Genomic DNA, 21939 nt, shown 5'->3' on the forward strand with positions numbered 1-21939 from the left:
CGCAGCTATGAGGGATAATTGCCTTTTTACGCAGCGTTCTGTTGTTTCATAGCAGGAGATCTCACATAACTGCACTTCACGTCTCGACTGATAGAAATTCTACTGGAGGGGAAGAGCGCAGGAAAAAAAGGAGCGGGTCAATAAATTATGTTAATCAGTCAGGACAGATTGGAGGCGTGTTTGTTGCTGTAATGAGGGGGAGCGTGCCTGCGCCGTGGAAAAGCTCCGAGTGGTAATGCTGCCTCCACTACATGCGCGCTGCCTTATCCTGCCTCCCCAGACTCTCTTTCTACTTTATAGTGCATAATAGCGTTTTTTCCTCTGCGCTAGTAGACTACTGTGCAAGGCTCGGCGCAACAAGTTTTTCTGCAGGTAGCCCCGTACGCGCCGTCAGACAGGTTGATTTGCTTTGGCTGGAGCGGAGTTGGGGGGGCTCCACTCGTCTATCTGCCGCTGTCACCACAAAGTCACTGTCCGTGAACGCCGCGTCGCAAGCAAGCAGGCAGCCGGGCGCACACACACTGACACACACAGACACGCACAGAGGAGAGGAACGGTGTGCCATAAATTCGTGACTCCGCGCCAGATGCAGTTTGCTCCCAACAGCGCGTGTAGTTGTAGTTAAATGGAGACCACGGCGACGAGAGGAGCATCAAAGTGCGTGGAGAAAATGGAGAAAGTGGCGCCTCAGAAGCGACAACAGTGTCGCACAACAGTGCTGAACATCATCTCGTCTTTATGCTCAGTGGCGTCCATCGCCTTTTGCATTCTCCTGAGCATTAACACAGCTGACATTAAGAACCGGGTTGTGGATTTGGAGAGTGGGAGCAGCGAGCAGGCGTTAGTCCGTGCCCCCGGCTACTCCCTGGATGATTTTAATTCATTGATTCAAGAAAGAGTGGATGAGCTGCTCTCGCAGGTAAGACCCTTGCACTTGATCTCTGAGTTAATTGTTTTCAGATGCTTGGTTAGTGTTGCATTCAAGAACCACCACAAAAAAAGAAAAAAAAACTCAATTGTAATTGAAAGCATCATATGCAGATGAATTAAAAATGTCATCCTTCACATTTCAGCGCTCCTATGAAAATTTTGTGAAGATTCGCACTGCCAGACAAACATCACCTGAATGCAACTGTCCCCCAGGTAAAGCCAAACTATACTTTCCTCTTATATGCACTGTGGACATGTGGATGTGTGTGGATGTGTGTGAGATACACTGCGTTTGGAGCTTGATGTGAGGAGGAATGAGAGCTTTATGAACAGATCCTGAGTTGATTTAATTTAAAGAAACTGGTGACACATGACAGTTTGCCTGGACAGTTGATAGTTTGGGGAGGTCTGCAGTGAGGGATGCAGACAGCTGAATGGCCATTAAGCTTAAACAGAAAGAAAGGTATTTAACAGTGGTCTATACATAGAGGTGCTGAGAGCTGTGACCTGTGATGTTGTCTGTCCACTTGGGAGGAAGAGAGAAAGAAAAAAAAAGCCACGTGAAATTCACATTTCCCACCAGTAGATGGAAACATTTATTCCTCCACTGTGGGTCAGCATTTTGATCATTTTGGGATGGAGTCGAGGTTTGGCTCAGTCAGTGCATCACTGTGCTGAGGGATGTTAGAGGGATGCTGCAGGATTTGAACCGTACAACCGCATTTTCTCCAACTTTCAGATGTCATTGTGGTTGTCACTGCTGCATCACTGTCAGACAGCTGAGGGGAAAACAGTGATTATGTGATTGACAGCTGTATTTTGAAGGTCTGAATTAAAACTAGGTACCTGCAATTTTGTAGATTTAAAAAAAAAATGGATTTGGAGAAGAACATTCTCCTGTGTGAACTATTTAAAGACTTATCTGAACAATATATTGTTAAACAGGATGGGGTTTTGTTGCTCACATGAAGTGGAGATACTTGGTTTGACGGCAGCCACCTTTAAAGGGATAGTTCACCCAAAATTCAAATTTCACTCATTATCTACTCGCCCTCATGTCGACTAAGAGCTGTGAGAATTTTCAGAGTCTTCCGTGCCTTCTCTGAGTTACGGGGGGGTCCGCGCAGCAGTATTTGTCCATATAATGGTTGTAAATGGTGCTCACTTTTCTTCGTTCAGAAAGACACACCAAAAAACATCCAAATACCTCCATACTGCTCGTCTGTAATGTCCCTCTTGTATTGAAGCCCCGACATCAGGAAGAGCAGTGAACTGAGACACTGGGAGCTTCCGCTACAAAAAAGCTTAAAATATAGACTTATTTAATTTTTTTCGGAACAATTTCTCATGTCGGGGCTTCAATACAAGAGGGACATTACAGACGAGCAGTATGGAGGTATTTGGATGTTTTTTGGTGTGTCTTTTTGGACGAAGAAAAGTGAGCACCATTTACAACCATTATATGGACAAATACCGCTGCGCAGACCCCCCCGTAACTCAGAGAAGGAACGGAGGACTCTGAAAATTCTCCCAGCCCTTAGTCGGCATGAGGGTGAGTAGATAATGAGTGAAATTTGAATTTTGGGTGAACTATCCCTTTAAGTTCATGGGTAAATTCTTTAGGATGCCGCCAGACATAGAGATGTCAATTTTTTTACATCTACAGATCTTAATGGGAAATATTTGTATGAACTCAGTCTCCAAAATCCCAAACTATAGTCAAAGAAAAGATCCCCGGCCCCGTGAGACATAACGAGCCCTTGAAACCAGAATAAAGAATAAAGGCCGGCTCTCTAGGAAGTGACATTCACAACTTCTCAAAGTGCGATGAGCGCAGCGTCAGTCGATTCCAGCTGGGAATGTGATGCAGTCAGTGTGAACACAGTGCGGGTGACCTCTCTGGAAAAGCCATAGCTGTGACATAGAGCAGAGTATGTCTTTGTGGTTGGATCTTCACTTTTAGATGGACAATCCAGGTGTCAGAAAAAAAACATCTGCACTGCAGGGCTGAAGCGTCCTTGAGCAAGATGCTGAAGTCTCCAGTTGTTGACCCTGACCTTTGACCTCTAAATAGGAAGGAAAACAGACCAAATAAACACAATCATCCTCATGGAGACACAGACCAACAGATTATTACATCTATTATAATCAGAGCGATGAGAGAAGAAACGAGCGCAGTGAAAGTGATAATCATGAATGAATGGCACAATTCCTTTAGTTTTCTCAAGTGGTTTATCAATTACCAATGAGTCATCTGCTGTGAGTGAAAAGGCCTGGATTAATGAGCCAGAAGTACTGGAAGTATTAACCATAATGAGACTCTCACAATCACGCTGCTCTCTGTTCTCAATCCCTATCATGTGTCTGCCACTTTTTCTTTTCTTTCCTTTTTTCTCCTCCTTTCCAGCACATTTCTGTCGAACGCAGAAAATAAAACAATGAAAACATCAAATACAGCACGACAACACTAAAACCAAACCGAGGCGGCACCGGGCTTGATCTCAGGAAACTGGCAACTCGTCAGCCTCTCAAATCTGATTACATTTTTTCATGTCCACCATTTACCCGTTTCTTTTTGAACTATGGTTACACACAAAAACACATATATCATAAGGATACTTTGAAGAATCTGGAGTGCATTTAATAATGAAACGCTCATGCAGTGTAAGTGTATTGTACCATGGTACCCTAATGCTGTGTAGTGGGCGTTTTCAGGCCAAATATCTTTATACTTTATGAATGCTGAATGGGTTCACTCAATATTTATCCTCTCCTCTGTCTAGGAGACAGCCCGGGGCTCAGATGTGGCTTTTTTTTTTCTTTGAGGGGAGGACTATAATGTGCTTTTCACAGTCTTCACTTTATTGCTGTCAAAGAAGATGGAGTGGTTGCACCGACAGAGCAATGGTCCGTGGCTCGGGGATATTTTATAGGTTGCTTCTGAATCGGAGAGAGTTGGTGCCATCTTTATCAGAGGAGCTCTGTCGTGAACTTCGAGAATATTTCTATTCACGCTCTTGTACTTCTTAGTTAAATGAAAGTGAAGTTTTCGCCGGTGCCATTTGTCATTCTCGCGCTGGCTGTTATCGCTGTCACTCAGGACTCAGGTTTTAGCTTCAGAGTCCCTGAAAGCTTTTTCTTTTTTCACAGTAAGTCTGATAATGTGGCTCTAAACCTGAGACTGGGACGGACATGTCAACGGCTCAGCATCACTTTGGTCCATGCTGCAGCGTTGAATGACATTTAGGCTCCTCAGAGGATGAACCCTGTTGACTCTAGCGCTCACATGGATTTTCCCGTAGTGCCACTGACACTTGCTTTTTTTAAGCCTCAGTAACTACTGGACTGATCCAGTTGATCTTTTACCATTTAGTGCCGCCAGGAGATTGAGCTTTGTGATGTGGAGTGAAACGTGACTGGTGTATGGATCAGCATGACATTTGGTTGAATAATTCATACATGTGATGTCCTTTAACTTTTCATCTATAGGCCACCGTCAGGTCTTATAATAAGGTTAATATTTTTTGCTTTTGATTAAATATTAAAGATAATACAAAGAATTTCCCAGTGCTGTGTTCATTATAATGTTACTGTGAGCATGTTAGCATTTACCTCAAGGCATATAGCCTCACAGAGCTGTAGACTGGTGTTTATGCGTGTATATGTGTGTGTGTGTGTATGTTCTATTGAATTTAATAGGGAGCCACATCGCCATTTTCATGTTAATCCCTTGTCAGTTCTCTCTGGACGGCATATTGAGTTTGAAAAGCTGTTTTTACACCATACATTCAGTGGAAATAGTCCTGGGTCTTGGGGAAAAGAAAAACCTGTCAAAGCAACTCGATGTGAAACCGTCTACAGTCACACCCCCTCGGTGTGCCACTCCGTGAAGCGAGTCTCCTCCTAATAATTGTTTCAGCATTGGCGGGCTGTTTTTCTTTTTCATTTTTTTTTTTTGTGTGTGTGTGTACCTTCTCCTCCCCTGGGATCTGCATTCCAAGCAGGGCCTGTTGTTTAATGGGACTATAATAAAATGTGCATTCAGCAAGCACCGGTGCTTTGCTCTTTCCCTGTTTACTCACCCGTACACCTCCAACCCCCTCACCACCACCCAACCCAACCCATACATCCCCTTTTCCCCACTCTGCAGCATTTCTTGAAGTTAACGCTTCAAAAAGTCTGGCAAGCCAAACACCAGATGAAGTGCTCTAGAGAGAACAGCATACAGCTTGTAATGTGCAGGACTTTTTGTTTTTCTCCACTAAACACCCAATACTGGTTGTCAAGGGCAAGGGGGCAGCTGGGGGTCACATCATCCGGATGGTGTGTATTCAGATTTCAAAATAAAATCAGAAGCAGATGCAGAAATATCTGTTTTTTTGCTTTGTCAAGTCTAGATTTTATTCACTTCACCAGAGGCAAAATTACACACACACATACACACACACACACACACGTAACCTTCTCAGTCTAATCACTCCTTTTCAACTCCTTCTAGCCAAGCTGGGTTATGCTCCCCCTTTTCCGCCTCACAAAGTGTATAATCCCAGTGGCCTGATACAGTTACAGTTGTGCCAATCCCCTCAGATATCCTCATCTCGGTGGGCAACTGGTAATTAATCACCGACAGCTTTTGAATTAAGCCCTCTGTGTGGTTTGGTGCTTGGAGGTGCCCTAATGGCCATGTAATTACTGAGTGCTAGGTAAAGCTAAGCAGACTCCTAGGTAGCCGCTGCGGCCAGCTGCTTTTGTTTAGTGGAAGTCAGGTTGGGCCGTTCTTTGTGAGCAGGCGAGGCCGGAGACAAAAGAGATGGAGCCCGGGAAGCCTCGCCTGTGGGCGACGGTGAATAGGCAATCATGACTTTGATTGCTGCTCATTCTCTAAAAAAAAAAAAAAAAGGGAATCCGCGTGTAAATCATGAACGCAATGTTCTCTACACAGCGAACAACATCTTGCAGGGGATCGTTTCACGCATGAAAAGCTTGACTCGTTCGGCTCGGATTTAACATTAGTCCCAATAAATTGACATGACGTGATTTATCGTGATGAATCATCAGAAGTGGGGCATTTGCCCTAATTTTCAATTCTCACACAAGGGTTGTTCGAAAGGGCAGGATGCTGGAAATAGCACAGATGTTCTCTTTATACCTTTGACACAGCAGTTTTTTTTTTATGAGCAGTGATGAGACATGCCAGCTGAAAGCACGAGTAATGACTGTAGGCTTTGAAAGGGTGGCACACTTTTATCTCTCCACTGTACATTAACCTGAGGGGACACTCTGAATAGAGAGGAGATGACATGATTTTTATACGAGCCGTGTCACAACAGTACTCGGCGAGCGCAGAACCTCAGGCAGAGGGAGAACAGGAGGACAGGGCCAAAGGAATGGAGCAGAATTGAAATTCTCATGCCTAATGATCCGTCTCATGTGTCCTTGAACATTTCCTGGCGGTGATCCTCAATCGTCATTTTGTGTGGGATTAAGTAGGAAGCTTGGAGATCCTGTCTTGGCTGCTCCTAAGGTTACGACTTGGAGTTATATGAAGGGCTTTCCATCACCACAACATAGCGGCACACCCCACAATTGAATAAAGGAATTGTCTCCTGTTTTGCATTTGCTCCAAAAATAAACTGTGTTTGTAAGAAAATGAATATTTTCCCTTTTTAGGATTTATGTGTCTGAAAAAATAATGTTCGACAATGAGACTCAAATTGCTAAAGGTGGCGCAAAGTTCTTCCATCGTGGTTTTTGTGCCCTCAGGACGGGGCTTTAATGCTCTTATATGATGTCACCCAAGTTCTTTGCCGGCTGAATGGTTTTCCTGCTGGATGTGCTGCATTGAAACTCTTCTCGGGTCTTTGTGTGTCTACCCGGGCATGATGTTTGAGGGAAGATATGAGACAGTAATATTTACAATGTATTCAGTTTGCTGTTTGTTCATGTAGATGCTTTCTTTTTACTCTGCCTGGAAGCAAATTTGTTGTTCAAATATTGAGCAAAAGCGTCACATTAGCAGTGGTGGCGAGTATCTTGGTGCATTCAACGGGACTCTTTTCCGACGCTGGCTGGTACAACATGACCCCTCCGTCCTCCGTCGCCCTGCAAAACTCCAGTAAAGAAAGTGAAATCGCTGCTGTTGGTCTCCTTTGATGCGCTTTTCTCCCGTGGCCTCAGCGACTCGACTCCTCTGCCTCTCCGTCGGAGCCGGGTGGCAAATCCTCCACAAAAGGCGGCTCACAGACCCTGTGTCATCTGCCGGGCGCCCTCTGACACGGGATTGAAACTTTCACTCATCCTCTTTCTGAAGTCTCCTTTGTGACGCCCGGAGTTCACCTCCCCTCATGCGCCCACATACTCATCCCTGACCCACCACTGCTCAAACAAAGTTTCATAGACGAGGGGGAACCTTCTATAAGGAACAGCCGGTCTACTGTTCAATATGCTGATTTCTTCCTTTTCTTTCTTTCTTTCTTTCTTTCTTTTTTAAACTGGCAACTTTTTAACCATGACGATATTTGTGGATTTAATGATCTAATCTCATTTTAAGATTCTGTATTTCTTTTACCAGCTTGTCTCATTTATAGTTTCCTGGTGAAACATTTGATATATAGTCAGTATTTCCTGTTTGTGAAGCATTATTGGCACAACGCTAACATTCTTACCCTCTGATTTTTAAAGAGAGCAACTTCTCCCCCAGTGCCTGTCTCCACAAATCGATTCGTATTTCATTTGTTTTGATTGCAGCAATGATTTTCCAGTGTCTGTCGTCGGCTTCAAATCACCAGTAATGCATGATGATGCCAGTGTTCACCCGTGTCATGGAAATTCTGGGCTCCAGACAAGCAAAGAAAAACTGGGAACCCCTGAGGCGCTCCCTTCGTACCCTCCTACCCCCCTCTCCCTCTCCCTCCCTCCCGCCCCACTGCCTGTGGCTTTATGCCCCAGGCCTCTCAGCCCTAGCAGGCATGGAGGATGAGGGGTGAGGGGCACAGATGCTGCTGCTCTGTTCTCCATCAACCTAATAAGAACAGGCACTACAAATAAAACAGGGTGGTGTGCAGAAAAAAAAAGCACTAGTTTGTGCCACTGCAGGAAGCTGTAATTTCACCACCGTGTGCTTGACATGCAAAACTATGGTTAATATGGTCTTGCCACATTCATGGGCATCCCTGGCAAGGTTAGGCTGATGTTTGCCAAATTTGTGTGCATCATTTACTGCAGGCCCACAGTCTGAGAGCAGCATTAACTCAGTGTTTTTGTTGTCATGTTCAGCCGCTCACCTTGACACCCAAGTCATTTTTAATTTTTTGAATCTTTAAGCAACTGCACAGAGATCATTAATATTGGGAAAGGGCTCACAACTCAAGGCTGTCTCAGATGTTAGTGCCATTCTCATAGTAAATGTTGAACTGATGACGTTTTTCTATATGTATTATTTTAATACAACTTGTGTTTTAACAGTGAGTGCCGTCAGTATGCATATAAGAAGTAAAAACTGGCTCTTGCTCATTCCACAGCAGACAGACAGTGGTATCCCATTCAGTAAATCTTCCACCCACACACTGTTTTTGAATTGCCATTCAATGAGCAGTGAGCTGGGCCAAGGCAGCAACTGCTTCTATTGTTTGGGAATAAACACAAATTTCAATCATGAAACAAATCGACATGTTTTGTGATTCTTAAAATTGTCCAGTATGTAATGGTAAAGTAGATACGTGCTCTGAGAGACTGCTGTTGTCGTCTGCATCAGCCATAATAACTCATAGCAAACATTAATTTATTGAGTCTTGACAACGCAGGAATAAAATACAGGCTTAAAAAGGCTTCCTGGCTTAACGGAGAGCCCAAATAATTCTTTCTCCAAAAAGTCCGCCCAGATGAATTCTCCCAAATTAGAATAACAGCTCTTTCATTGTCTGAAGTGAGATATATCAATCTACACCTCCCGCCGCATTGATCGTCAACCTTTCAGAACATTTATTTACAGTGGTTGCAAAACATTTGTTAGAGCTAACATTTTGGAGTGCCCTCTTTTCAATTTTCAAACCATCCCAGTCCCAGCAAAAACAAGCAAGCAATCCCTGAAGCGATCCAAAGACAGCAGGGATTCAGGCGTTTTTCTCAAAGTGGAAAAAGTGATGGAGACAAGCAGGGGTTTGCCCAGCGGCTCGCCAGATGATGTACGCTCCCAGACTCCCCCGGGGCGCCACCAAGAGGTTAGACTCAAAGAAAAATCAAGCGGCCCAAACAGTTGGATCAGACTGTTTCCTGTCCTCTGAGCCACACATCACTAGACATCCAGTATTTTTGTCAGTTAAGGGGACGCTCTTCGCCCCCTCTCCCCACCCTTTCGCTGTCCCCCTTCTATGTTCAGCTTAAGATCTAAGAATGTCTTGCTTGAGATCTTGTCGGCTTGTTCAATAACCCCCCCTCTTCGCTCCTCTCTGTTCCCCACCACTCACCAGGGGACCAGCTCATCCTCCCCGAACATGTGCTAAATGTGACATGAAATACGAGTCATGCTGTAGATCTGAGAGGGTAATAAACACTCGGAGCAAACATTTGAGCCCCTGTGCACTCACAAACAGGCTGCTGCACATCCACAGCCACAACTGGATTACAAAACCCACACGCTCTGCAGACGAACCCACTCGCGCACTTGCGGACACAGAAACACGCAGCCCTGCGTGACACCCTGGAGTCCCTCAGTGTCGCTTTTGTAACTCAATCTATTACTAGTGGCAAAGGGGTTTTGAAGTTATTGTGGTTTGGGTTAATTTTATTTTCTAAATTAAGAGAGAGAGAAAGCATGAAATAAATGGATTGAAGCCATTCATTCTCAATTTTCTCAACAAGCTGTGATGTTAAAAATGGTGTGCGGTTTACTAATTAAGGCTTATGCAACTCTGTTTATGAATATGTTTTCCCTTTTAGCATGCGATCAATCTAGAACATGCAGTGAAATGATCTGTCTCAAGCAAACAACACGGCCCCCTGTGACATTGCCTACCTGCGAATGCGCATGCAACTACTGCGTCGGTGTCAGTGATGATGGGTGGATCTGTGGGGAGTTGCCTCATGGTCTGGTTGTAGCACAGACAGTCTTACTTTCAGGGGCCCCTCCCCTTGTATCTGATGTAGAAGAGGGTAGAAACAGCTGTGTAAGCCACAGTTAAGGCCTGGAAAACCCAGCGGTGAGACAGTCAACCCTATGCACTTTAATTTAACTGGCTGGTCATATGATATGGGCCACGCAGACTAGACGGCTGGTTGAATTGTAATTTTTGACAGCTTGATAAACAGAGCTGATGCAGCGTATGGCGGGTCGAAAATAGGTTCGTCTAATTTCTCATCGTAGATGGGTTTGGGACGCTGCGGCGTAAATATGTGACCTGCACTTGTCTGCATGCATCAGTGGACCAGCTTTGAACTGTGTGAACTTTTCTTTTATGGCCTTTTCTTTTATACGCTAGGCCTTAGTGGCAATTAGATTATGGTTATGTAAAGTCAGGCATGCAGTGTGTCCTTGTGTACAAATCACCACATGCATATTTAGAATCTCCTATAGCGCTCTTGTTCAAACATGATCAGCTGGAAACAATAATACAAAAGCTGCGCTAACTGGCTAGCCACACACAGCTAGCATAACCAACATTTTTAAGCGAACAACATCCAAGGCTGAAATGAGAAGCTTGCTTTTGTCCCAGTGTGAACTTCTGTGCATGAAAGACTCATTGTTGTCGGCAAATTACGAAGATGGCTATTTTGGGTGATAATATGCGGCGCTACAATGGAGGGCTTGACAGGCGTAGCATTAGCAACCAAGGGAGGTGGGACAACGACGTAGTGTAGGAGGGTCAGCCGAAGCAGTGAAAGGTCATTATGCTAAATACAAATATGTGTTTAAGTTTGTGTATATTCAGCCTGTAAGCCTCGAGAATGAAGATTTAAAGTATTTGTGCTGCTTTGAAGGTAGCCTAATGGTACCGTAGAAGGAAGATTGTCACAGTCGATGGTGTCATTCAACTGGATTCACGCTGTATGGCTGTGAAGTTGATGACTTGTTTGCGTGCACTGGTGCAGTGGTGTTTGTTAGGTTTTTAATGAATCACACCCAGCGAGCAGAAATGTTGTAAAATTGTAAATCAGGATACCTCATGCATATTTTATACATTTTTCCCCGCAAACTCATAACCACAATGCTCATTTAGGCCGACCGTAACAACCAAATGATGCACAGGCACACAAAAAAGTTTGAAGTAGCTTTTTAAAGTGTTCGACATTTGGATGCTTACACAAATGCATTCATTTTATATTAATATAGTCTTAGGATATGACCCAAATCCCTGACTGTGGGAGTGAACAGTTCCTCAGGGTGTCTCTGAGAAAAATGGACCAGGAAAAATCCACAGCACAGAATGTGATTTCAAGAGTTAAGAAAGAGTTTTTGTTTTACCTGTAAAGCTTTAAATACAGGAGCCTGACAGTGGCAGCTACTGTGCTCAGAAGCGGAAACAGTCGCCCTACATCAACTGACCTTTTTGACTCGCAATGACGTCCTGTCAGGATCCAGGTTAATGAGCCGCCTCCCGTGAGCCGTGCTGCTATCTCAAGCAGCTCCGCATCTCGTGAGATTCTCCTAACGTACTCGCTACCGCAGCTCAAAGGTCAAAGATTGACTGTGTCGGTATGTTGGCTACATTTCACACAGAACACTGTACTTACCACCTGCTGTGGCAGCTGCGGGGTAGAGCCTCAGGTAGAGCTCAACACATGTTACAAATTCTTTTCAAACACCTGAAATCCACACTTCAGTGAGCGAGCCGGATTTTCTATAGTAGCTCAATTTGGATATGAAAAAATCCAATGTTTTGCTGTTTGTAGCTGCATTCATAGCTTTGGTGGTAGTTTATTGCCTCTATGACCCTCAACAGAGCAAAGTTTGAGTAAATCAATTGCTTAATTGGAGTCATCTCTGCCCCTTAAATGTTTAGCGCACTGTAAATGTTTATAGTCTCATAAGTAGGCCCCCTAAGTGTTTTCACTGCTCTCTGCTGTCTGTATACAGGGATGAATGATGATGTCTGAGTTTGATGCCGGAGCAGAGTCAGGTCACACCCACTGAAACCTCGCAGGCAATAGTGATGGCTGATGGGAAAATTGACAGACTGACACCAAGGGCACCCCCCCCCCGCTGAGTGATTACGACTTAATCCGAACGCAGGAGTGTGTGTGTGGTCAAGGTTATCACTATTTTGACAGACAAAAAAAAAAAAAAAAAAGATAAGTGATGTTTCCTTCTTGGCTGATATGCAAGGTGTCAGTGTGACGGATCTGAAGTGCTTCAAGTAGAGATGATGTCTCTCTGTTCTAAACAGCCAAAGATGAACGTGGATCCATCACCATGCCCTTGACCTTCAAAACAAATTACCTCCCCAGCACTCTCCCTGCCTGGGCTGCCACTGTTCAACATTAAAGTCTTTTTAATAGCCATAGGAAAAAATTATGGAGAGTAGACATGACTTTACATGACGTTAATTTCATCTGATTAAATCTGACCTGACGTGCCAGTACTTTGAACTTGATACAATATTTTTGGTACCCAGGGTAGGACGGTGACCAGATTAATTTGTTTTACTCGTGCTGCCAGATGAATGTGTAATGTCAATTTTAAGCAATACAGGACATTTTTATAAACACAGTGACACCCAAATTAACCACTGGGTTTCAGCCTTGGCATGTGTTTGCTGTCAACTTTTTTCCCCCTTTCATGCAAAAAATAATGAACGAGGGGGAAAGTTGTGCGCACGTGTGGGTTTTCAGTCAGATTCCCCCAGTGTATTACAGACTTGATCATACACTTGTTATGCTTAAAGCAGTTATTCATGCACCGGTGGCTATCCCCACCTACGAACCTGGAGTTGCTTTTATGAGATGGAGGTCAGTTGGCAGGAGCTGGCAAAAGCATCTGTGTTACAGCAAAATGTCAGGTCCCAATAACGTGAGGGTGTCGGTTTCGTCTGAGCGAGAACAGGGAATAACACGACATAACTCAGCGCAACTCAAGATTTAAACCAAAGAAACACAGAGTCCCGCTGGAGTTGAGGCACTCTTGCTTGTGAATGTCACACTCATAAATCTACATTTTTGCCAGCCCGAGATCCAGTTTCAGTTTCAGACGATGCTCCTGAGTTGAATGAAGTTAATGATATTTCATCGTTAATGTAGCCTGTCGTGTGCCGAAGTGCAGGGAAGAAAAAGAGCATTGTGGTGTCTTTCCAGTTAAATCCTTCAGTGAGGACATCAAGATGGCTGTAACTTATGAAACCTCCAATATCGCACCACGTTTGCCTGCAGCCTCCCGGTTGTGTTTGCACTGGCGGTGGTGGCAGAGCGAGACGGAATCAGAGGCGGCGGATATGAAGCTACCTGTGAGAGGTGCAGCCTGAGGCAGGGCGCGGTGCTGACAGAGGTCAGAGCTGCACAGTTTTAGGTTGCAAAACCGCCCTGCTGCATCGGGCATAGTGTTTATAGCTGTAGCAGTTTGCTCGAGGAATGCATTTTAAAGAACCCTGCATAAGCTGTGTGCGAAAAGCCAGTGGTTGAGTATTTTACAGTCTCCTACATCAGAGATGTAGGAGACTGAGGGATCAGTGTTTGTGCTCAGTGTTTGTGCTGTCATGCTGGCTTGTAAGAACAGCACACTGAGAGGGTGAGATGTGCTGCAAGTGCAAAGGGGCAAACTCTGAGTCCTTGTGAGAGAAGAAAAATAAGTTTGGACGACATTTTTCTCTTTACAGTTTTCTGACACTCTGCTCCAGGTAGACCTCTCCCCTCTGGCCTGTTCTCAGATTAGCGTGCGCCAGCCAAAGTCAACACGAGAGGAAGTGGAGAAATGACTTCCCTCGTTCGCACCAGGACTGCTAATGCTTCACCAGATTTGCTGTCAGACAAGTCAATTTGTCCAAAGCGAGGCTTATTTGGGCTTAATAACGCTGCGAAAAAGCATTCATTATTTTATAGTATTATTAATCTCCATGGATTTGGTGGCTGACTGTGTTTAAAGTGACTAATTAGCTACTTATTATTATTTTGTGTGTTTAGCGGGGTTGCAATAGAGAGGTAATTCAAGTATTTGGAATGAAAGCTGTTTGCATCTTATGCCTGGGAGACATCCAAAATAAACTTATGGCTTTTTAAAATGCATTTGGCTGCAAGCAGAGAGCTGCAGGCAAGTCATACTGCGGTGAAATACAGTATCTGTGTTTTTGACCTTCATTAGGGGAAAACTGTTTTAATACTTAACTCTCTGCTAAGCTACGTTAGCCAACCGCTGAGGGCTGGGATACATTTTCCCATCCCACTTTCTGCAATGAGAAACAAATAAACCAAAAATCCTCAATATGAACAAATAAAAAAAAAAGAACAACAAATATGTTATCTATAATACGTCGTCCGTGACATATAAAATCCAGTCCCTGTGTCGTTGTTGTGTTTCCACGAAGCTTGCCTAGAAATGTCAATGAAAATAAAGCGTTCCGCTTGGTTAAGCATTCGCAGCTTTATATCCACATCACACGGGCCAAAACAGAAGGCTAATAAGCCAGAAAATGAGGCAAAGTGCTCATAAAACAGGTTACGCAAAAGTCACCAAAGCATCATCAGCCACTGCTCGCCACCTCTTCATGTCAAAATTGGGTCATGTGCAAGGCCCTTCCTAACCCACCCGTGTTTAATTGCCATGTGCTAAAGAATTTCCCATGTGCACTCAAACCAGTCAAGTCTGGTGCGGCCTAATAATTGTTCACTTAAATCGCCTCTTTGTGCTGCTGTCTGCACTCAGCCTGCCAGGATTTTTTTTTCTCTTCTTCCCCTCTCTGCGCTCTTCAAATGAGATCTCCCCATGCCTGCAATGATGGAACAGATTGAGACAGAAAGAAAAACATTCTCTAATTGACAGGAGTTATCTGCTCAAAAATCCTTGCGCTTTCCCTTTACTACCGTCAGCCACTACATAAAAGACATGTTTAGCTGCTTCAGCTAGGAGCAAAGCTGTCTTTTACAAGCAATCTCTGACTCACAAGAGACATTTATCCCTTCCTGTAGCAGCAGCACGGCCTGCTCTGCTCCATCCAATCGGCTCTTTATTCTGCTCAAAGGCTCTCTCTAGTTTCAATGAGAGGAGCACAGGGAGGCAAGCTGTTTGGGGTCCACAGCCATTGACTGGATTTATTGACTAAGCGAGACAAAAACAAGAAAAAAAGTGACCAAAATAAGCAGCAAATGACAAACACAGAAACAGACTGGTGGGTAGGAGGGAAAAAAATCCACTTTTGTTTTTAAGCGAAGCAGCCTGTGTGTGCGCTGCTGATATGGATCCCCCATGAGAAGGCTCAGGTCACAGAATCCCTCCTCAAACAGGCCTCAGAAAAAGAAAAAAAAGATTTATTTGAATTTTTTCTTCCTTTTTTTGCTTCAAAGTTAGAGGGAAAACACAGGAAACAAACAGGGTTTTTTAGCATGCTCTTTGCAAGCGTTTTTTTCTGTGACGCTTCAGAATGATAAATTATATAAATGTCCATGGAGGCCACATTAAATGGTTCATGAAAATAGCAGACCCTCTGAGAGTTCACTGTGCCTTCTCTGTGAAACACGCTTTGATGCTAGTAAATGGTATACACTGTTCTATCTGCTGCGACAAAATGTCAAAGTCCTGAGAAGGTTTCATCCTGAGTAATTCCCCCCTCTGTTGGTGTGTTGTCTCTCCTGCCCGTGAACACAGCAGCGGTGTAAGCGGTGTGACTTTTAATGATTGGTTTGGACTTGCTGATGACACGGTGTTGTCACAGATAGCCGGGGTCTTTACCTGCACCGGCCACATCCATTACCAGCCTCTGAAACTTGAAACGTGCCACGGAGATGAAGGCGCTCAGGGTTTGCCGCATATTGATGTCCTAAAATATTGAATATGTCAGTTAGGTCTTGTAGCTTGTTTGGTTGTTGTGTGTGTGTGTGTGTGTGTGTGTGTAGAAATCCAAGCTCAGGTTAGACAGACCTTTGGCATGACTCCGAGTTCTCACCAAGAAAGCAGCCCCTGTCAGATTCCCCAAAACCCTGAGCTGGAGATGAAACAGAGAAGAGTGTGTGTCGGTGTGTATGTGTGTGTGTAAGTATGTATGTATGTATGTGTGTGTGTGCACTGTGCATCTCTGACTTGCCTGCTGCTCCCCAAACTGACATTTCCAACTGGTGCTGGTGTAAACAAGGCCGCCAACCACAGCAGGTGTGGGGAGCAGGGCTGGGAGCAGGGCTGGGAGCAGGGCTGGGAGCAGGGCTGGGAGCAGGGGAGGTCTGCGCCCCTTCAACCCCAGGCCGCAGTAAAACCGTCCAGGACGAGTCAATATTTACACTCGGTATCAAAGCCGACCCTGTTTTTGTATCAAAAAACCAGGCCGTACAGAAGCAAGCTTGTCTGAGAACCCAGGAGAGATGTCAGGGATAACACATGCAATAGCTGCACCGGTGTAACACACTTGTCATATTTTGTTGAATTAGCATAAACTCTCAGTAGCTGTGATTTGAATATGGTGGAAGTGGAATGAATTAAACCACATGTGTTCCTTTTTTTAATGAACAGCTGCTCATATAATGTGAAAAGTCTCAGTTGTAGTCAGACATCTGCAGAGATTACCACCTGAGTTCATGAGACCTTTTCCTTTTAAGCCTGTTTTAGCTCGTTGTTTTGGTTTTACTCCCATACTCTTTACTCTCAGAGCTCAGCTTGATTGAAACAGAGCTACAAGGAGAGTGAATATGTGGCTTCACATTCACCAGGTGGCCAGAAGCATGAATCAAAATGAATGGTAATGTTACTCCCTGTCTGCTGGATGTGTGAATGGAAACTGTTTCCAAAGCATTAAACACAATCCAGCTTCTTGTCGCTATCACAACCAATAGAAATTAAAGAACTAAAATCCAAAAATGGATGTAGAGATACATCTGAATGATCTTTTATGGTTATACTGCAACCTCACAGTCCAACTTCAATCTGTTGATCTATGTTCAGACTAATCAATATCTTCAAATAGCTCCCCCTCCCTCCCTTCGCAGTATTAAAATTTCTCACACACACACACACACACACACAGCGCACATTTCAATTTTAAGACATTTCACAGGAGAGCAGACTGCGGCGGTGTCTGGGTCTCTTGAAAGTGTGTGGAAAAACACTTACATGGCTTCACTTTGATTTGCAGTGTGTACCGAGGGGATTCCATCTCAGTCTCTCTCATGTGGTCCACTGCTCCTGCTCCTGTCTGCTCACTGAAACCATCCTCTCTCACACAGGGCTCCGACACAGAGACAGCGTCTTGACTCAATTGCAGACCATCGTGGTGGATATTTATTTAGCTTGACATAACCTCAGTTTAAGTGAGGGAGTTTCTACAAATTTACTAAAGGAGGTGCAGACTGGTTAGTTATATGCCCCAAGAGCAGCAAAAAAAGACACCAGTGAGGAAAGATCACACATTGGGGATAAAAGATCACAGTATGTTAAAAAAAATGTAGCAGCACAGATTCCTAAAGTAAACGGGCCGTAGAAAGCCGTCACTCAATTATACAAATGTGAACAGACCACTTGAGTCACAGGCGGAGAAGCTTTGGTTAACACTTAAGCGAGTGACTGCGAGGTCCAGTTTAGAATTCGGAGAGTGCACCACATTGGCTTTCGCACACCTTCTCGCATGCGAAGCAAATCAGCCACACTTGAGCTCTAAGGTTCCACATTAGCAGGAGCTTGTGGTAAACAAGCCGAGCCAGCCAGGGCACTGCCAGGCAGCCCGGCTTCTCCTGCGCTGCACTCTTTTTTAGTGTCCTTTTATAGCCTCCTTCCTTCCTCCTCACACTCCACAGTCTTCCGAGAGGCCGCACAGGCACACAGGGGAGCGAGGAAGTCAGCATGCTTCATTAAGTGAATGCGGCGCACCACGCATGTCAGTGGAAACAACAGAGGCTCTGTTCAGGAAAGAAATGACACTTTAGAAATAATAGCGGGCCAGAAGCCGCCTTCAAGGGATGGCTGATGGTTACAAGGCCTCCAGCTGTGGTTCACAGATTTTTATTTTACATTAGTGAGCTGGAAGTGTTGGGGGAGAGAAAAAAAAGCCCACTCCTTTTCATTGCGCTCATTCATTAGCTTGAACATGAGTGCAATGAATTGCTCTACCCTGTATTTGTAGCTGTTGTTAACTCTGTTTGTTTAATCTGCACTCAAATTGGAACATGGAGGCCTTTTTAATCTGTTAGTATTCATTATGTAATTTCCTGATTTCTCTAAGATAAGGTTTGTCTGACTCTTAAATTTTCATTTTATCACGCCAGTATTATTTTATCAGCACGTAATAAATTTTAAGTGTGCAATTTGAATTTTGGTCTATACCGGGTCAAGTGTCAGCAAATATTTGAACAAGAAAACCATATACCTATACCCCTGAAGAACAGGACAAACTTTAGCAATCTTTAAGTAGTGGATTAGCTTGGCATATGTCCAGTGTATCTGTATGGCTGCCAAGATGGGGGATTAACGCCTTTTCCTTAAAATTAGGTGGTGGGGAGGATAGATGTCTACTAAGCTGACACAAGCCCACGGCTCACACTTGGAATGTAGTCCAGTTGTCTTCGATACTCCTCGTACGGATTTGATACTACAATTATCAGAGCTCCTGTAAGTGGCTTAACTCTCTGAATTTACACCTGAGGACCGGGATCGTTCATGGAAATAGTTCTGCTGCTATAATGATAACCTGCTAATTGTTTAAAGGTGCCCCATGTAGTTTTCTTGTAAACAAATCTATTTACAGTAAAGGAGCGTGCCACATATTTAGTTTTCCTCTCCTATGAGATAGCATCTCTTTTATTTCACGCAGTCTTTGTCTTTTTCAAAACCTCTTGCCTTCATTACCCACAATGCATCTTAACTCTCAGCTCATGGAGACTGGTAGCGTAGCCTGGAGCCACAAGGCTTACTATTACTACTTCTACTATTATATTTACTTCTTTTTACTTTCAATTCTCAGTTTTAATGGACTGAATGACTTAAGGTGGCTTTTCAGACTTGATAAAGCTCACTCTAAAGCCACAAAAGGACTGATACACCTGTTTTTCACATATGCAAACTTCTCCTCAAGACCTGGAAACAGACTTTCAAGTGTAAAATCAGTGGAGTTCCCCTTTAACATCCATGTGAAGGAGCAGAGCAGAGCAGTCCTCTTCTTCACTTCCTTTGTCAGTGCATTACTTCTCTCCTTTGCATGTTACTACTACCAGCTGTAGATGGGTGGAATCATGGGAAACCATTTCCAGGAATGTGTGGCAATACAGCATTGTCTGCTCGCTCAATTGCATACACACATACATACATACGGCCTTAATACAAACACACATTCATAGAGACATTACTCCATAGCTGCCAGTGGTCACATCTCGACAGGGCATACCCTTAATTCATGTGTCAAACATTCCAAACATTCTCTCATTTTGGTTTTTGTAAATTGAATATTTGGGGTTTTGGGGCTGGTGGTTGGACATAACAAGCAATTTGAAGTTGTCAGGCGAGAGCTCTGGGAATGTTGTGGAGCGTGTTGTCACTGTTTTCCACATACAAAATTAACATTGCAGTTGGTTAAACATTTGTTGGATTAAGCAGCAAATAAAAATAACAATTTGTGGGATTAGTTTACAGAATGATTATTGAATAAACTTGCACATGATATTTGTCAGGATGTTGAATCCATGCCTAATGAGCAACTGGGGGCTCGTATACGGATGAGACTGGATGAATCCCCTCAGACAGGTGCACGTCTGCAGCACCTCCGGGTTGGCTGTGCCAGAGGGGGGGTGGGGGGGGGGGATTAGGGAAGGTGAGAGTGCTGGAGCTATGCTGCAAGGCCTGTCCCGGCTGCTGCTGTTTAGCCAAGAGAGCGCCGGCGAAACAGAAAACAGATGACGGTAGAGGGGGCGGGGGGTTTGAAAGCCTGGCTTGTGTGTTCCTTCTGTTCTGTGTCTGTTTACCCTCGAGGGGTGTCAATAGGATATGGCTACCATATTGTGCATGATATTACCCATGTTTCAGCGTGGTGCGCTTCCTCCGTTTGTCCCGCTTTACTGGTTATTATATCAAATACAAGCTGTGAAATCCGATAATGACTCGTCACCTTTTTGTATTAAAACACGCTCACTGTGGACGTCGGTACACAGATGCGACACCAGACTGGTGCAGCACTTCTGACAACATGCGTGTCCCTGTAACGCTGGAGACTGGTGGGTATAAAAACATCTTGAAGAAGTTAATCCTCACTCCATCCTGTGTAGATATTCCAGTCCATCTTCTACTTAAACAATCACCCCTGTGCTCACTCAGGAAACTTTGACACTCCACTTGCCTTGCAGCTGTGCAGTGGTCCATTTCAAAGTGGCTTTGGCAAAGCCTGACAGCCTCAATTAGGACTCCTGTGCCACCTCAGTTTTTGCACCGGCTAAACTGGTCCTTGCCCCTAATCTTGGCGGATCATGCCGTGTTTTCTCTAAGGATTTTTCAAATGATTTTATATCATGGTAAATCTCTCACTGCCCCAGAGCCAAGAATACCCTAAGCCCCATATCCTTGGATGTTCTACTCCACTTGCTACAGAATAGTGTCGGGGTGTTTTCTTTCACCATCCTGAAATGGCATGGAGTGATTAATACCCAGGTTTCTCCCACTGGCGTTGTGAGTTTTGGCAGTTCTTGTAAATTTGGACACAAATGGGAGTAGTGCTCCATGATCAATTTAACATAAAAAATGTAATGTTCTTGGACACTGTGGCCTTGGATTGACTGTTTGCCAGCCCCAGGTAAACATGCAGAGTATTACATATAGTCCTGAGGATCATCACACTTTGAATTCCTTTGGAACAATCTGAGAGACAGCACTGTAGATGTACTTTTGTGTACAGTACCTGTTGCTTAGAGATTCATTTAAGATATGGCACATGTCAGGGTTTTTGTTTTTGCACTTAGCACTTTACCTATTCTTTAGTATTTCTATGCATATTTTCTATTGATTCTGGTTTGTATCTAGGTCAGTTCTTATCTCTGAGCGAGTGCATTGACATTTCATCTATCTATCTATCTATCTATCTATCTATCTATCTATCTATCTATCTATCTATCTATCTATCTATCTATCTATCTATCTATCTATCTATCTATCTATCTATCTATCTATCTATCTATCTATCTATCTATCTATCTGCCTTGTGTGCTCAGTCTTAGCCAATTTGCTATCATATTGATTAATTGACATGTTGAATCAATGAAGCTCTCAATGACGTTCTCAAGCCGGTATTTCTGTCTGAATTGATGGGCTCTCAGAAGATGAATGCAGGCTGATGGCTGAGCTCCAGGTTGCACCGACCTTAGGTCACTACGCACACGTGCCATCACGTCAGCCGCTCAGCGATGACAGGATTTGCCAAAGCATGGACGTGTGGCCAGCCGGACGGGCAGACTCTACTGTCTGGAGCAGGCGAGGCTCAGAGACAGACGGCTGAGCCATGTTTGATGTCTCCCCGAGCTCATCTATTAATCGGCACCTTTCCAAACCCTCAAGGCTTTTCAGAGATGCCGCAGATACCACAGTGTGACGTCAGCGCTGACAAACAAAAGTGGAAGTTGGGGAAACGGCCACTCATTTGTTTATGGTCTGCTGCCCTCGGAATGGACAAGACCTTTGACCTTAGAGAGCTCTTGTCAGATTGTGAGGCGGGCAACACAACAACACTCGAGACTAAAATAGTAACAGAGGGGAAACATGAGATTTCTGCCCATCTGTTGCTATGCTTAACTCCCAGAGAGATGGTGCTGAAAGAAATCTCAAGAACACTATTTGCAGTATCTTCATTGTAATACAACATAAAGTAGATGTGTCTGCATTATAATTTATCTCCAGGCAACGGAGTCTGGTTC

The 21939-nt window shown here is 44.2% G+C and overlaps 1 protein-coding gene across 1 annotated transcript in view; it reads left to right on the forward strand.

Annotated features, from left to right (window-relative positions):
• Nucleotides 1–244: 244 nt before the first annotated feature.
• Nucleotides 245–21939, forward strand: part of LOC311001978 (collagen alpha-1(XXV) chain-like) — a gene marked incomplete at its 3' end in the record, with an annotated part of 93514 nt that continues 71819 nt past the window's right edge. Inside the window, exons 1-2 of the mRNA XM_083993158.1 lie at nt 245–919; nt 1074–1143. Of these exons, the coding sequence (XP_083849284.1) occupies nt 626–919; nt 1074–1143 (364 nt within the window). The 5' untranslated portion in view covers nt 245–625. The remainder of the gene's footprint in view (nt 920–1073; nt 1144–21939) is intronic.

This window comes from Trachurus trachurus (assembly GCF_905171665.1).
Source record: "Trachurus trachurus genome assembly, chromosome: 18".
Classification (NCBI taxonomy): domain Eukaryota; kingdom Metazoa; phylum Chordata; class Actinopteri; order Carangiformes; family Carangidae; genus Trachurus; species Trachurus trachurus.